We start from the raw sequence: 18,324 nt of genomic DNA, 5'->3' as shown, positions 1-18,324 counted from the left end.
AGGCCTGGGTCGCTGCCGGTTCGAGCGCCCCAGGCCGCCAAACCACTACTGGTTCAGCTGAACCAGTCCGAACTGGTAGGATCCCACCACTGACCCAGAGTCATTTCTGCAAATAAATGGGATGTTAGAAGGAGATACTTTGCATTCCATTGTTTTTATTCAAATAAGCCTAGGGTGGAAGTGTCCACGCTTGTCAACTTTAAGATCTGTGAACTTCAATTCCCTGAATTCTTCAGCCAGCCATGCTGGCTGGGGAATTTTGGGAGTTGAAGTCCGTAATTCTTAAAAGTTCCCAAGTTTGGACATCCCTGGCTTAGGGGAACAAGTCAGAGGTGGTATTCAGCAGGTTCTAACCAGTAAAATAAAACCAGAAAAGTAAATAGAGGAGGTTATATATTTTTAAAAAGTCTTTATTTCCTTAAAAGCCAAATCGGTTATTGTTTATTTGTTTAGCGTGTGATGAGAACATGACAGAAGTAAACATATACCCACAATCAGAGGTGGTATTCAGCAGGTTCTGACCAACAACCTCCCTCCAGAAGTCGTGAATGCTCCAACACTGGAAGCTTTTCAGAAGATGTTGGATAGCCATTTGTCTGAAACGATATAATGTTTCCTGACTAGGCAGGAGGTTGGACTAGAAGATCTCCAAGATCCCTTCCAGCTCTCTTATTCTATTCTATTTTATTCAGTTCTGGAGAACAAGTAGCAGAAATTTTGAGTAGTTTGGAGAACTGGTAAATACCACCTTTGACTGGTCCCACCACCACCTATTCACCGGCAAATAGGCTGGCCGCGCCCCTGCTGCCTCAGCCTCCCAGCTGATCTTCTTTTGTTGCCCTGGACAGGAGAACGGATCTGGAAAGCAGGTTAGTGGGGTGGGGAGGGAATGGGGATTTTACAGTATCCTTTCCCTGCCACGCCCACCAAGCCACGTCCACAGAACTGATAGTAAAAAAAAAATTGAAACCCACCAATGGGCAGGTTATGTTCTCCAAGAACATTTAATGTCTGGTGAATCAATCAAATTACCATCACATGCCAATGTCGGACTGGATCTCAGCCATCATTTTAAGTAGAGCCTTAAATCCATTGATTTTGGTGGGTCTCCTTTAGTTATGTCTGGAGCCAACTGTCTACTTCTAGATCCCCCAAAATAACCTTATAATCGACAGAAGGTGTCCACATCTGGATTGGCTGATTTCGAAAAAGCTAAGTAGCATGAGATATGGATTGGACTTAGATGGAAGCGCGCCAGGGCAGCTCAGGGAGGAAAACTTAGATGGAGAAGTTGAAAAAAATATAGTTAGTCCTCGCTTGGTGAATATTTGCAGTCGTGGTGGTGATGAAAAAGTAACTTCAACAACCAATTCTTACCTTTACGGTTTTCACACATCTGCAAAGCAAAGGAAAGCCAAAGGAAGATCAGAAGCACAGTGGCCGTTTCGTTTAGCGAATGCTTTGCTTAATAACCGAGTTGCCAGTCACCATTAGAGTCACTAAACAAAGACCAGCTGTAACTTGGAAGGAAGAAATAAAGGCTATTTCTATACAGTTGTTAGAAAAATTCCCGTAAGTGCATTGATATCAAAGATGGGTTCCAACCTGCACTACTGCTGGTTTGCTTCTGTGCGTGCTTCGTTGCAAGTGCAGTGCAATTAAAATTGTTCTGCGCATGCGCAGAACTGAAAAACAAAATGGCGGCACCAACGGTGGCGACTGGAGAACCGGTAAAGGGGCATGGCAGGCCTGGGTCACTGCCAGTTCCAGCAACCAAGGCCGCCAAACTACCGGTTCAGCTGAACCAGTCCGAACCGGTAGGAACCCACCACTGATCGATATCATGAAAACATAGGTTTGACATATAAACTCTACTGCAATTCATCCCCCAAAAGCTGGTACCCAAATCCTACAAATGATCCCTTGGCAATGGTTGATTAACCAGGACCCTCAAATCCAAGACAATTTGCAACTTTCTCCAAATGGAAGTGATACCCCTCCATCAAATCTGGCCACAGCAGAAGTTGGACTTGAGCAATTTCTAAGGAACCTCAGATTTCCCCTATTGTGGTCAGTCTTCTAAAATGCAATAACCTTCCCCCAGTGATGAAATGCAAAAAAAATTACTACCGGTTCTGTGGGCATGGCTTGATGGGCATGGCAGGGAAAGGATACTGCAAAATCCCCATTCCCACCACACTCCAGGGGAAGGATCCTGCAAAATCTCCATTCCCTCCCACTCCAGGGCAAGGATACTGCAAAATCTCCATTCCCTCCCACTGCAGGAGAAGGATACTGCAAAATCCCCATTCCCTCCCCATGCCGGGGAAAGGATACTGCAAAATCCCTATTCCCTCCCCACTCCAGGGGAAAGATGCTGCAAAATCTCCATTCCCTCCCTCTCCAGGGCAAGGATACTAGAAAGTCCGCATTCCCTCCCACTGCAGGGGAAGGATACTGCAAATTCTCCATTCCCTCCCACTCCAGGGGAAGGATACAGCAAAATCCCCATTCCCTCCCACTCCAGGGAAAGGATAGTATAAAATCTCCATTCCCATCCCACGCCAGGAGAAGGATACTGCAAAATTTCCATTCCCTCCCACTCCAGGGTAAGGATACTAGAAAGTCCCCATTCCCTCTCACTTCAGGGGAAAGATACTGCAAAATCCCCATTCCCTCCCACTGCAAGGGGAAAGATACTGCAAAATCTCCATTCCCTCCCCACTCCAGGGGGAAAGATACTGCAAAATTCCCATTCCCTCCCACTCCAGGGGAGGGGAAGGATACTGCAAAATCTCCATTCCCACCCCACGCTGGGGCCAGCCAGAAGCGATATTTTAAGTGAAGCTTCTCCGCACTACTCAAAATTTCCGCTACCGTCTTCTCCAGAACTTGTCAGAACCTGCAGGATTTCACCCCTGCCTTCCCCTCTTTTGTTCTCAGCGTCTCTGAATTCAACAGAGCCAATAGTTATGTCGGCTTACCAGACTTGGCTCTGCAGACATCCACACAACCTCTCGATGCCAGCAAAGGCAAACAACGGCCATCTCTTTGCTGCCATCTGGTGGTGATCTGGAGATTGGTGGACCACATTCCGGTCACCCTAAAGATCACCAGGTAGATAGACTAGGCAGAACGGTGACCAGGTGGACTAATAATTCTATCGTATTGTAAAGCTACCTTAAAGGAATCTTGTAAGGGTGAAGGTAGAAATCTCCTGCCATTTCCTTTGCAGACTGATAAGTTAGAGGGAGAATTCTTTCTGAATCTCTTTCTCTGCCTGTTATGCAGTTGTGGGCTTCGTCTCCTCTTATCTGATTATCCCGGTACCTTCCCATCCTACACAATTTTCCAAGTCCCAGAGGTGCTTTTTTCAAGAGGCAACTTTTATTTTCAGCTCTTGAAGCTTCAGAGCTTCTTGAATGAGAAGCCAAATGTCTTCAAAGAAAAAACTAGGAAGTCCAGTTACCTTTGGTCCTTTGGGACAACCTGGATGGCTGAGAATCTCCATACACAATTTCCCAAGGTCATTCTCACACCCCATTACAACACAAAACCTAAGTACATTGGTGGTGGTGGTGAATCTCGGAAGTGGATCTTTTTCAGTTCAAGAAAAGGCCCCCACATTAGTGAGATTTATGGTTCCACCACAAATCCGCGAAGCCCTTATCCGCGGAGACATAAGCACGAAGACTAATTCGCACCGTTCAAAGCGCTAAGGAAAAACGCGACCCTACCGCGATGACATAATCGCGGAGGGCAAATCCGCGCATTCCCAAGCACTCAGTACCCTAAACCTAACCCTAAACCTAACCCTAAACCTAACCCTAAACCTAACCCTAAACCTAACCCTAAACCTAACCCTAAACCTAACCCTAAACCTAACCCTAAACCTAACCCTAAACCTAACCCTAAAACAAACCCCTAAACCTAATCCTAACCCTTACCTTAATGGAAATCGGCTTTCTGCCGCAGCGCCGTTTTAAAGCGCCCTTCTGTTGCCGCGCTGTTGTCGCGGCGGTGATGACACGCGATGATGACGTCGCAGCTTTAGCGACGCGCTTATGTCTCCGCGGATAAGGGCTTCGTGGTTTTGTCATGCCACAGAGATTTATATATTCAGCTCAAAACCACAATTGGGATCCAATCCATTGTCACCCTTCATAGCCGTTGATTTGTAAGCTAGGTTACAAATTGAGTATATGTGTAAATCCCAATTCTGGAAATTACTTCAGAATCCCACCCAGTTAAAAGTTCATGATCTTGTCCCCACACCCACAATCCATCTCATGGTCCAATCTTCTTCTTCCACGCTGGCATCCACACCCAGCTGCTTCCGGTCAGGTGTAAAAGTGCGGAGACAAAAGATGACCTTGGCTTCTAGTAAAGAATGACAACAATACATTCCACAATCCTACTCCTGTCTATTCCCTCCTCCCATCAACTATACTATTGAAACAGCATAATGAAATAAGAGAAAGTGTGGCAGGCCAAAATTCTAAAAGGAATATAATTACAGACCTGACAATATGTTGACTTGTAACATTATCAATTTTCTTAAGTAAACAAGTAACTAAGTAATACGGTACCCTGTTTCTCTGAGAATAAGACCTCCCCGGATAATAAGCCCAATCGGGCTTTTGAGCGCATGTGCTAAAATGAGTCTTCCCCCCCAAAAATAAGCCCTCCCCAGAAATATTGCAACACAGCAGCAGCCATGAGGTGACCACGCTCACTGCCTTCTGCACCTCAAAAATAATAAGACCTCCCCAAAAATAAGGCCAAGCGTTTCAGAAACTTAACAACTGGTTCTTCCGAAGTGGTGCGAACTGGGTGAATTGATTTTGATTGATTTTGATTTTATTATATTTATATGCCGCTCTTTTCCCCCGAAGGGGACTCAGGGCAGCTCACAATTCAAATCAGGGAAGGGGGGTACAGACAAAAAATAAAAAAACGAAACATAACAATGCATAATTTAAAAACACACAACAGTCATACCATTCGAGACGCGGGCAACAGCTCTTTAGCCCCAGGCCTGTCGGAACAGCCAGGTTTTAAGGGCTTTGCGGAAGGCCTGGAGGGTGGTGAGGGTTCGAATCTCCACGGGGAGTTCGTTCCAGAGGGTCGGAGCAGCCACAGAGAAGGCTCTCCTCCGGGTAGTCGCCAGTTGACACTGGCCGGCGGATGGAATTCGGAGGAGGCCTAATCTGTGGGATCTAATCGGTCTAGAGGAGGTGATTGGCAGCAGGCGGTCTCTCAAGTTCCCACCACTGCCTATCTCCCAATGAAAGCAACCACAATTCTTGATCCGAGATTTAGCCTGGATGTGTTATTCTCCTTCCCTCCCTCCCTCCCTCCCTCTCTCTTTCTCTCTCTCTCTCTCACCCACCACTAATGTTCTTTCACTGTTACTAATTGATCAACTGAATTGGGGGTGGGAGTTTCCTTCCTTCCTTCTTTTTTTCTTTTCTAATTTTTGCTTGTTGTTTATTTCTTTCCATGCTGGCAGATTCCGAAGAACAAGGAAGCCCTCCCTGTCAGCCTCTCTTCTTCCAAGGAAGATAATTTCTCAGGCAAGGCAACGCAACGGATTCCTATTGTGTTTCCGCCCTGGAGGGAGCCAAACGGGAACTTGCATCCCCTAAAACAGACCCCAAACTGTTTCTCTCCTGCCGTGTAGTTCCTGAAAAGCCTCAGTCTCAAGATTCTGAACCTTAAACAACACGTGTTTGTGTGCCTTTGTGTTTGTGTATATGTGTGTGTGTGTGGGATGGGGGATGATGGATATTGACAGGAGAGACATATCTCTCCATTTGTATCCATTTTAACATTTATTTCTTACAGCTAGATAAATGTGTTCTCTCCATCTCTTTTTTTTTATTGATAGCTAGCTTCTCTCTTTATCTCTTTTATGGATAAATAGAGCTGTTCTGTCTTGATCTAATTTATATTTAATGAGAAAATGTGAAAGAGGAGGAAGAGAAATTCAGTAGCATAAGTTGCCTTCGCAAGATGCCTAACCCGATCACTGAATTAACCCATTTTCTGGCTTCGTGCGATATGAGCCACTCGCTGACCAAACGACCTTCATTCGTGGCACATTCTGTCGTATACCAGTAGTCCTCGAGTTACGACCACAGCTGAGCCCCAAAATGTATGTTGCTAAGTGAAATATTTCTTAAATGATTTCTGCCCCATTTTACACCCTTTCTTCCCACAGCTGTTAAGTGAATCGTTGCAATTTCTTAAAGTTAGTCACATGGTCGTTAAGTGAATCTGCCTTCCCCACTGACTTTGCATGTCCGAAGGTCGCAAAAGGGGATCACGTGACCCCGGGGACACTGCGACCGTCATAAATGTGAACCAGTGGCCAAGCATCTGAATTTTGATCATGTGGCCATGGGGATGCTGCAAGGGTCGTAAGCGTGGAAAACGGTCACAAGTCCCTTTTTTGGGGTGCCATAACTTGGAACGGTCACTAAATGAACTGCTATAAGTCGAGGACTACCTGTGTAGCGTATGTTTGCAAGATTAACCCTCGCCACACTTAGCAGGGCTATCCACAAGGCACGGTCAAATAAAGTCAAGATACAAAATGCAGGAAAGAGCAGAGATGGAAGGGAACCTCTGAGGTCTTCTAGTAATAGCAATAGCAATAGCAGTTAGACTTATATACCGCTTCATAGGGCTTTCAGCCCTCTCTAAGCGGTTTACAGAATCAGCATATCGCCCCCAACAACAATCCGGGTCCTCATTTTACCCACCTCGGAAGGATGGAAGGCTGAGTCAACCCTGAGCCGGTGGGATTTGAACAGCCGAACTGCAGAACTGCAATCAGCTGAAGCAGCCTGCAGTGCTGCATTTAACCACTGCGCCACCTCGGCTCTAGTCTTAACTTGCTCATCAAGCAATAGACCCTATAGCTGTGGTGCCCGAAGTGACATGTGGAGCCACGTTGCCTGGCGTCTGTGCCATCACCCATTCCTCTTCCGGGTTTCTGGCACGCATACTCACACGACGATCAGCTTTGTGCAGGAAACTGGAAGAGCTGCTCTTCCGTTTTCCCGCGTGAGCGTGTGCACCAGCCAGCTGATCGGCGCGTTTGAATGCGCGGCAGTAACCAGAAGACTTCCTGGACAGTGCGCATGCGTGCGCCGGAAACCAGAAGTTCATTTTCCAGCACGCACGTGCCCTCTGGGCAGCTCCTTTTCCTCGCCATGGCCAAGACGAGCGCCCGCGAAGTGCCCCCTTTATTGGCCACTTGGTGCCGAAAAGGTTTGCCATCCCCGCCCTATAACGTTCTGAACAAATGATTATCCAGTTTCTTTTTTTTAATAGTTTTTATTGAACATTTTAATCTTTAAAAACAGAAGGAAAAACACAACCTCCGGGGTGACGTCACATTAGAGCAGTTACGGGGAAACGAGTCTCCGTTCTCCCGGTCTGATTTTTCGTGCCCGGAGGCTGTCAGCAGCAAAGACGGACCTTGGAGAGGACAGCGATAGAGAGAGGGGAGAATCCAGTGGAGAGAGAGAAGACTGATACAGAAGTACAGAAATAATTAAACATATTATAAGAAATTAGAATGGAGCATTAGAACGAGCTAAGACACCAAAATCTTGGTTGTCCAATTTCTTCCTGAGCCTGGGTTGGTGAGAGCTTGTTGCCGTGGCGGGTTCCGGATCCCATTGCAACTGGTATGGTTGTAATGGGGCCCAGTGTCCACTACATAAATGCGTGCAGCGCACACATGCGTCCTTACCTCTTGCGACGCCTCCGCGATGCTCCTGCTGCTCGGCGGAGCATCGCGCAGGCACCATCCGCTCCGTGCGCGGAAGTGCCAAAGAGCTCAAATACAGGTAAAGAACTCGGGCAGGTGGGTGGACCCTCCGGAGCACCGTACCGGAACGGTACCTGGTGCTCCGGGCAGGTACCGGTACGCCCGTACCGGGGCGTACTGCCTACAACCCACCACTGGCTTCTTGTGGGTGCTCCTCCAGTGAGAGCTTGTTGCAGTGGTGGGTTCCGTATCCCACTGCAGCCATTATGGTTGCAATGGGGCTCGGCGTCCACTACATGCAGCGTGCGCATGCATCCTGACCTCTTGTGATGACTCCGCAAGCCTCCACGACGCTCCAGCTGCTCGTCGGAGCGTCGCGCAGGCACCATCCGCTCCGTGCGCGGAAGTGCCAAAGAGCTCAAATACAGGTAAGGAGCTCTGGCGGGCAGGTGGGCCCTCCGGAGCACCGTAACCGAACGGTATCCCGTGCTCTGGGTAGGCACGGTACGCCCATACCGGGGCGTACCGCCTGTAACTGACCACTGGCGTGTTGTGGGTGCTCCTTCAGGGATGGCACGCCCTCAACGCCCGGACCAAAGATGATGATTCTAGCGGTGCTTTGATTGTACCGTCACAGCTGCCATCTTCACTTTCTTGACTCTGCCCTTGTGGATAACCCTGTTCATCCTTGCTGGGTCAATATAACCCCTCGATTTCTAACTGATGTGAGTATAAGGGTGTCGTATGAACGTGGTTAGTATGTGAAGAATAAGACACCAGCAATGGAATACAGGTAGTTTTTGATTTACGACCACAATCAAGGCCAACAATTTCCATTGCTGAGCAAGACGGTTTTCAAGCGAGTTTTGCCTCATTTAACGACATTGGCTGTCACAATTTTTAAGCGAATCACTGCCGTGGTTACGCTACCAACACTGTTCTTAAATGAATTTGGCTTCCCTATTCTGACTTTGCTTGTCAGAAAATCGCCAAAGGGAAACATGCGACCCCTTGGACACTGCAACCGTCATAAGCACCAGCCAGTTGCCAAGCATCTGGATTTTGATTACGTGTCCACGGAGAGGCTGCCACAGTCGTAAGTGTAAAAAACAGTCATAAGTCACTCTTTTCAGCGCCGCTGTAACTTTGAATGGTCACTAAATGGACTGCTGTAAGTCAAGGACTACCTGTATAACACCTCACTCATTCTGAGTGCCTCTTCCGTTTCAACAGAAGTGTTAAGGAGGTTTCTCCGTTTTGGGCAATGCAAGCAATCCTCAAGTTATGACCACTATTGAGCCGAGAATTCATGATGCTAAGTGAGAAATTGGTTAAGTGAATTTTGCCCTGTGTTACGGCTTTTCTTGCCGAGGTTGTTAAGTGAATCACTGCGTTGTTAAATTAGTAACACGGTTGTTAAGTGAATCTGGTTTCCCCCCATTGACTCGGCTTGTCAAAAAGTCGCAAAAGGGGATCCCGGGACCCCGGGACACTGCAAACTGTCATAAATATGAGTCAGTTGTCAAGCATCCGAATTTAAATCACGTTACTGGATGCTGCAATGGTCAGAAGTGTGAAAAATGTTTGCATTTTTTTCCCAGCGTCGTTGTAACTTTGAGCTGTCACGAAGTGAACTGTTGTAAATCAAGGACTTCCCGCATTTACGTTTTGTTCCTTGTTTCCTTTGTGTTTAGATAAGAACAAGGAACACAGTTTTTTCATCACAGAGGCCGACCATCCCGGGGACTTTTGGAGAAACATAGCAGGTGGGTGTTGAAAGGAGCAGGAATCAAACCCAGAACTCCCCTCGACGTGTTTACTTGAAAGTAAGCCTACTGATTTCCACTGGGTCTGTTCCCTACTTGGCATGCAAAGAATCTCCTCTTGAAAATTCTTAATCAAACGACTGAATATTTCGTAGGATTTCCCCCTCCCTTCCTCCCCCCAAAAAATAAAAATAGAACAATTCTTAATAGATGGAATAACTAAGAGCAAAATACAAATAAGCAGAGGTGCCACCGTGTTAATAGCAATAAGAATATTAATTGCGGGTCATATTTTAGCAAGGAATTTCGGAAATATATCAGGTTACACAATGGAGCAGGCTGGGGAAGGGGGTGGGAGGTGGGGGGAAACCGGCATAAAATGACAATAATTGAAATGTTCTCTTTGAAACCTTCCATTAAAAAGGATCACAGCTTATTGCTTTTAATATCTGTCAGAGAGACATTAAAGGTGTTTTATGAGATCTAAGGCAACATTTATATTATCTCCGTGATAATGATCTCTACACAAAATGTATAATACATTGACAAAAATTACATTATACAAATTAAATGGAACCACCTTTTACTGATTGCTAAATGTCTCCAAGGGTTTTGGGGAGGGGAGGGAGAGAGAGAGGGAAAAAAAACGTGATTAGAAGTTTTGATACTAAGTTGGGTATTGCCAGGGAGGGTTGTAAGGAAAGAGAGGTTTTGTTTCAGGGGAGACAGAAAAGATGGGAGGGGGGAAGGGGGGAATGTAATTTTCCATTTATGTAATGCAAACTGTCTCGGCTTTGACTATTCACGGTTAATTGACTGTCAAACGAGGTTGTTATCCCGGGGCTACGTCTGCAAATTTGCCTGTCAAATGAGACAGAGAAAGCAAGCCAGGGAGAGAGAGAGAGGGAGAGGGAGAGGGAGGGAGAGAATGAGAGAGGGAGAGAGAGAGATGGGATAGAATGGAAAGCAGTTGCAAAAATTGGGTCTCAAATCTTGTGCATAAAAGCAGGAGGGAAACATTTGCAAAACTCCGAATTAAAAACACCAAACAAACCTTCCTCCAGCCTGTAGAGACCTGGGTTTGGCTGGCCAAGGAGTTCATTGTAGGAAAGATTTCTTCTGATGCTTTTAATTTTTTTTTAAAAAAAAAAAGTCTGAAAGAAGAAAGGGAAAGAGGAAACAATAGTTTCTTTTAAATAAATTGAAATGGACATTAGAATGGGGTGAGGGAGAATGGAATGGAATTAGAATAGGAATAGAATAGAATAGAATGGAATGGAATGGAATGGAATTAGAATAGAAATAGAATAGAATGGAATGGAATTAGAATAGAAATAGAAATAATAGAAATAGAAATAATAGAAATAGAAATAGAAATAGGAATAGGAATAGGAATAGGAATAGGAATAGGAATAGGAATAGAAATAGGAATAGGAATAGAATGGAATGGAATGGAATGGAATAGAATAGAATAGAAATAATAGAAATAGAAATGAATGGAATGGAATTAGAATAGAAATAGAATAGAATAGAATGGAATGGAATGGAATGGAATGGAATGGAATGGAACTAGAATAGAAATAGAATGGGATGGAATGGAATGGAACTAGAATAGAAATAATAGAAATAGAAATGAATGGAATGGAATTAGAATAGAAATAGAATAGAATAGAATTAGAATAGAAATAGAATAGAATAGAATAGAATAGAATAGAATAGAATGGAATGGAATGGAATTAGAATAGAAATAGAATAGAATAGAATTAGAATAGAAATAGAAATAGAATAGAATAGAATGGAATGGAATGGAATTAGAATAGAAATAGAATAGAATAGAATTAGAATAGAAATAGAATAGAATAGAATAGAATAGAATGGAATGGAATGGAATGGAATGGAATGGAATGGAATGGAATTAGAATAGAAATAGAATGGGATGGAATGGAATGGAATTAGAATAGAAATAATAGAAATAGAAATGAATGGAATGGAATTAGAATAGAATAGAATAGAATAGAATAGAATAGAATAGAATAGAATGGAATGGAATGGAATGGAATGGAATGGAACTAGAATAGAAATAGAAATAGAAATAGAAATAGAAATAGAAATAGAAATAGAAATAGAAATAGAAATAGAAATAGAAATAGAAATAGAAATAGAAATAGAAATAGAAATAGAAATAGAAATAGAAATAGAAATAGAAATAGAATAGAAATAATAGAATAGAATAGAATGGAATTAGAATAGAAATAGAATAGAATAAAACAGAACAGAATTCTTTAGTGGCCAAGTGTGATTGGACCCACAAGGAATTTGTTTCCAGTATAGAAGCTCTCAGTGTACAATACAAGCAACAAAGTGATAAATCAGAAGATGCAAAAATGTTATGTGTAAAAATATTACATACAAATACACAAATATCAAAAATATTATGGAGGGGATTAATAAGGTGATTGGAGGGGTTGCTTAATTTCTTGTGTGGCATGTTATGATAAGCTAAAAGACTGAATAAAAAATCGGAAACAAGGGGTCCTTAGTGATTTCTGAGCTTGGCTGTTTTTTCTTGGAGACATTTCATTGGCCAAACTAGGTCTAGCATTGATGACGTTACCTAGTTTGGGTGATGAAACGTCTGCAAGGGGGAAAAAACAAGCTCAGAGAGCACCAAGGACCTCATAGTTCAATCCTGAGCTATGAACAATAGAATAGACTAGACTAGACTAGACTAGACTAGACTAGACTAGACTAGAATAGAATAGAATAGAATAGAATAGAATAGAATAGAATAACAGAGTTGGGTGGGACCTTGGAGGTCTTCTAGTCCAACCCCCTGCCTAGGCAGGAAACCCCATACCATTTCAGACAAACGGTTATCCAACATCTTCTTAAAGACTTCCAGTGTTGGGGCATTCACAAGTTCTGGAGGCAAATTCTGTTCCACTGGTTATTTGTTCTCACTGTCAGGAAATTTCTCCTCAGTTCTAAGTTGTTTCTCTCCTTGATTAGTTTCCACCCATTGCTTCTTTTCCTGCCCTCAGGTGCTTTGGAGAATAGCTTGGCTCCCTCTTCTTTGTGGCAACCCCTGAGATATTGGAACACTGCTATTCTCCTTTATTGAAATCAGAAATACCATTCTGGATATTTATCAACTATCTGTCTGCCCTGTTGATCTGAGATTGGTTACATCGAGTCATAAAGAAATATATCTGAGAGTTTGCAAAATCTTTAATTCCACTTAGATAGTAGTAAGCTTTTAAGGACCAGGGACTACAGCAGGAGACATAACTGATGCTTTCAAAAGCTTAGGGGGTCATATTCCCCCCCTCTCTTTTTTTCTGTTTGTCTAATCATCATCCCATTTTATTTCAAAGGTGCTTTTTTCTTCTTCTGTCCCCCCCGCCCTTTGAGGCAGAAGAAGAAGAAAACATTTCGCTTCTCATCCAAGAAGCTTCATCAGTTCATCTGCTAAACATTTTCTTCTTCCTCTTCAAAGAAAAAAAAATTGGGCCAGTTGCCTTTTGAAGAAGAAAAGTACGTTTGAGATAACGATGACCTGGGTGACTGAGAATTTCCACAGACATCCCAAATCCTATTTGTGCAACCACAGATTGAAAAGGGATGTGGGGGCTCAATGGCTCAGACGCTGAGCTTGTCGATCAGAAAGGTCAGCAGTTCGAATCCCTAGCGCCACGCAACGGAGTGAACTCCCGTAACTTGTCCCAGCTTCTGCCAATCTAGCAGTTCAACAGCATATAAAAATGCAAGTAGACAAATAGGAACCACCTTTGGTGGCAAGGGAACAGCGTTCCGTGCGCCTTCGGCGTCTAGTCATGCCAGCCACATGACCACAGAGACATCTTCGGACAGCGCTGGCGTTTGAAGTACGCAAGTCTTAAAGCTGTCAAGTTACCAGACCCTTGCACCCCTAATCCTTTAGAAAAAAAACCCCAGTGGTGTTCAAACTTGGCAGCTTTAAGACTTGTGGACTTCAAACCCAGAATTCCTCCTCAGTCATGTTGGCTCAGGAACTCTGGCATTGAAGTGTGCAAGTCTTAAAGCTGTCAAGTTACCAGACCCTTGCACCCCTAACCCTTTAGAAAAAAAACCACAGGGGTGTTCAAACTTGGCAGCTTTAAGACTTGTGGACTTCAACTCCCAGAATTCCTCCTCTCGCTCTTCATCTTGATGATGGGCGGATGGGCGGGGGGGGGGAGGGAGCTGGAACTGGTTCTAAATGGCACAGTAGATTTGTGGAACCTCTTCTATAGAAGAGGGTAGAACTGACAGGAACCCACTCCTGCAACTGACTCATATTTATGGCAGTTCGGTGAACCCCTTTTGTGGCCTTCTGACAAACAAATTCGATGGGGAAGCCCGATTCACTTAATAACCATGTTGGTAACTTAACAACAGTTATTCACTTAGCTATTGGGGCAAGAAAGGTTGTAAAATGGGGCAAAACTCACTTAACAACCATCTTGCTTAGCAACAGAAACATTGGACTCAATTATCTGTATCACCTCAACATTAGAGCCCTGATCACTACAGGTGTTATCAGATCTGGGCTGCAAGTATCTTTTGGCTGCTAGATGGCAGCGCAAATACAGAAGACCCTTACTGTAATTATTTGCTGCCACCTAGTGGTTGTGTATCTTTTTGCGGCTCAGATCTTAAATCTTTATTGGAGTCTCGGTGGCGCAGTACTGCAGGCTACTTCTGCTGACTGCCGACTGCCTGCAATTTGGCAAGTTCAAATCCCACCAGGCTCAAGGTTGACTCAGCCTTCCATCGTTCCAAGCTGGATAAAAGAAGGACCCAGATTGTTGGGGGCAAGAGACTGACTCTGGAAACCGCTTAGAGAAGGCTGTAGAGCACTGTGAAGCGGTATATAAGTCTAAGGGCTATTGCTATTACTATCCCTAGTTTTCAGTCATGTTGGTTTGGAAATCTGGCAGTCCCAACATTTCCAGAGACTATAAGATTGAAGAAATGTGGAGTATGCAACATTAGGAATTGTGTGACCAATAAATCTGATTTGGCAGAAATCAGCATCTTCTTACATATTAGTAAATGTTGCTTTACGTATCTAATACCAGTACATTATGAGCTCACATAACAATAGATTCCACATTAATGGAGTGGAAAAAATATTATGCACTTTATGACTTAGGAAGGGACGCTTAATTCTTCAGCCCTTTGCAAAATTATAGTAAGCACCATAGCTGTGGTCCTCCTCCTACATAACTTAAATAACACTAAGGAAATTTATTTCTTTATGACATTCCCTACATCTTTTCACCATGAAAACAATTTTTCTATTCCTAGGAGCAAGCACTGGATTTCTTGGGGCTGCAGTTCCCAGAATTCCTAGCTATCATCACCAAAAGATAATTGGAATTTGGAATCAGTCCCATGCAGTCCTTCTTAACTTTGGCAACTTTTAGACAAGTGGACTTTAACTCCCAGAATTCCATGGCTGGCTGAGGAATTCTGGGAGTTGAAGTCCATAAGTCTTAAACTTGCCAAGATTGAGAGATACTGGTCCCTGGGCTGGTAGGACCTGTTTGAGAACGTCTAATACAGAGGTGGGTTCCTACCGGTTCGGCCCTGTTTGGCCGAACCAGTAGTAACTTGGCAGCAGTGGTGGATTCCGGATCCCATTCACACACATGGATGCGCATGGCGTGTGCATGCATCGTACCTGCCTGCCAGGGGTGGGTTCCTGCCAGTTCTAATCTCTTCTATAGAAGAGGTTCCACAAATCAACAGTGCCGTTTAGAACCAACTCCCTCCCCCTGCCCGTCCACACATCATCAGGATGAAGAGCGAGAGGAGGAATTCTGGGAGTTGAAGTCCACAAGTCTTAAAGCTGTCAAGTTTGAACACCCCTGTGGTTTTTTTTCTAAAGGGTTAGGGGTGCAAGGGTCTTGTAACTTGACAGCTTTGAGACTTGCGTGCTTCAAATGCCAGAGTTTCTGAGCCAACGTTTTGGTTGCTAAGCAAGAGCATTGTTAAGTGAGTTTCACCACATTTTACAAGATGGCCACGCTCACCCAGTCACATGGCCAGCAAGCCACTCCCACCTGGTCACATGGCCGGCAAGCCACTCCCACAAAGCAGGCCACACCTACAGAAGAGGTTCGAAAAAAATGTGAAACCCACCACTGCTGCCTGCGATGCCAGGTGGGCCCTCCAGAGCACCATACCAGGACGATAGCCGGTGCTCCAGGCAGGCTCCAGTCCGCCTGTACCGGGGCGAACCGCCTGCAACCCACCACTGCTTGGCGGCCTGGGTCACTGGAACCGGCAGCGACCCAGACCTGCCATGCCCCCAAACCAGTTATCCTACGGCGGTGCCATCTTGATTTTCGGTTCTGCGCAGGACAATTTTCACTGCAGAAAGGTAATTTTTTTTCCTCTTGGCCTGAGCGCGAGTGAATCAAGATCGCACATGTAAAAGATTTTGTGCGGCGAACCGGCATTAATGCTGGGAGCAACCCACCCTTGTCTATTAGCAGCCATAACAACACAGTTTTTCTATTAGACTGCAATACAGGTATATGTCCTTGACTTATAACCACAATTGAGCCCAAAATTTATGTTGCTGAGCAAGACAGTTGATAAGTTAGTTTTGCCCTGTTTTATGACCTTTCTCGGCACCATTGTTAAGTGAATCATTGCAGTTTTAAGATAGTAACACGGTTGGTAAGTGAATGGCTTTCCCATTGACTTGTCAGAAGGTCACAGAAGGTGAACACATAACCGTGGGACCCTGCAACCATCATGTATATGAACCACTTGCCGAGCGCCTGCATTTTTATCACATGACCATGGGGATGCTGCAACGCTCATGTGAGAAATGGTCATAAGACCCTTTTTATGGTGCCATTATAACTTTTAACGGTCACTGAACCAATGTTTGCATGTTGAGGGAAAGGTTCCCCTTGCACTCGGATATGTGCTACTCGTTCCCGACTCTAGGGGATGGTGCTCATCCCTATTTCAAAGCCGAAGAGCCAGCGCTGTCCGAAGACGTCTCCGTGGTCATGTGGCCAGCATAACTAGATGCTGAAGGCACACGGAACGCTGTTCCCTTCCCATCAAAGGTGGTTCCTATTCTTCTACTTGTTGGCAGAAGCTGAGACAAGTAACGGGAGCTTACTCTGTTACATGGCACTAGGGATTCGAACCGCCGAACTGCCGACCTTTCTGATCGACAAGCTCAGCATCTTAGCCACTGAGCCACCACATCCCTTGAAGTAACTTTACATTCAACCAAAGGGAAAAATTTTTTGGAGAAGTTACCTCAGACCAATTATTGTTTGGTGTGATCGACAGTTCCTTGCTGCTTCAAAAATTAGATAGTCGTATTTTTCTCCACCGTTATCCTTTGGCGTGTGGCTCTTCTAACCCCTTGTGAATCTTTTCCACCTGAAAGAACGAAGATGTTAATTGAGGCTCTGGGAGACAGGAAGGAAATTTCATATCTTTCGTATTCATTGAAATATCAGCTGCCAACCCATTAAAAACTTCCAGTTGATTAAGCATCTCCTTTTTAATTACTCCATCGATTATATTTAAATATATATATTACCAAACTTCAAGAGGAATGCCATTTCGTACCATGAAGTGATGGAAGTGTAAGATAATTTTAGAATTTAATAAACAAAACAGGCATGCCTTCTTAAAGAAAAAAGAACAATCCAGAGTAATTGTTGATCATTTCCTTTTCTTTATAATAGTAACACATTAGAGATAGCTTCTCGTAATGAGCCAAAATATGATTCACAACAACAGTAACCAACATTGGCTTTCCTCAGTTATTCAGACTCTAATGGATTAATCCACTAATATAATTAATTAAAAAAAACCTCTATCATGAATAGTAGCATATGGTTGTCAACTCCTAAAGTTGCCTTGGTGAGGAAAGGGGGAGGAGCACATTCCACGCATACTTTCGGATAAAGTCGGATCTCAGATTACTGCAGCAGGCTTGGCAGGGGTGCACCTCATTGGGGAATGTGATTTATGACACAGACTGAGTGGAGGGAAGGAAGAGGGGTAAAGTTCAGCTATAATTTAAACAAAGCTCAGATCTGACTGCAAAAAGGCCTTGCCTAATGGTGCTCCTAATAAATGATTAGTTTTGCTTTGAAACTTGGCTCGAGACTCATGAATCACTTAGGGCATTTTTAGGAAACTTGACATAGTATGGTATTAAACAGTCTGCTTACATTTACCAGAGGTCCTTGACTTACAACCATTCATTCAGTGATAATTCAAAGTTACAACAGCACTGAAAAGAGGGCTTAGAACCAGTCCTCATCCTTATGACTATCCCAGCATCCCTCAAAATTTGGCTGCTTGGCAACTGGCAAGTATTTACAATGGTTACAGCAAACCAGGGTAAATGATTGCAATTTCTGACCTTCCCAGCCAACATCCCATAAGCAAAGTCAATAGCCAGATACGCTTAACGACCACATTATTCACTTAATAACTGCAGGGATTTGCTTAAGAACCATGGCAAAAAGATGTTAAATTGGCTGAATCTCACTTTACAACCATTTTTCTTAGCAACAGAAATTCGGGTTGCAATTCTGGTCATAAATTAAGGACTATCTGTCGTATACCCAATAGGGTACAATATTATAATATTAGAAAGAAGAAACTGCTGTAGATTATATCAAACCAGGTTTCAGTCTTGAGCTGATTGTTTAGAAAGAAGTCTCTATTGCATAATAGACAGAAAGACAGATGGCTGGACGGATG

The 18,324-nt window shown here is 44.1% G+C and overlaps 1 protein-coding gene across 1 annotated transcript in view; it reads left to right on the top strand.

Annotated features, from left to right (window-relative positions):
• Positions 1 to 18,324, top strand: part of SKOR2 (SKI family transcriptional corepressor 2) — a 112,813-nt gene that overhangs the window by 70,471 nt on the left and 24,018 nt on the right. Inside the window, exons 3-4 of the mRNA XM_087717065.1 lie at positions 5,513 to 5,576; positions 9,478 to 9,549. Coding sequence (XP_087573191.1) covers positions 5,513 to 5,576; positions 9,478 to 9,549 — 136 coding nt within the window. The remainder of the gene's footprint in view (positions 1 to 5,512; positions 5,577 to 9,477; positions 9,550 to 18,324) is intronic.

This window comes from Thamnophis sirtalis, unplaced genomic scaffold (genome assembly GCF_051295495.1).
Source record: "Thamnophis sirtalis isolate CommonGarterSnake01/CBP01778 unplaced genomic scaffold, rThaSir2_p1.2 scaffold_5, whole genome shotgun sequence".
NCBI classification, from domain to species: domain Eukaryota; kingdom Metazoa; phylum Chordata; class Lepidosauria; order Squamata; family Natricidae; genus Thamnophis; species Thamnophis sirtalis.
Note: the sequence above shows the minus strand (reverse complement) of the source record. Positions and strands in the feature narration are given on the sequence as shown.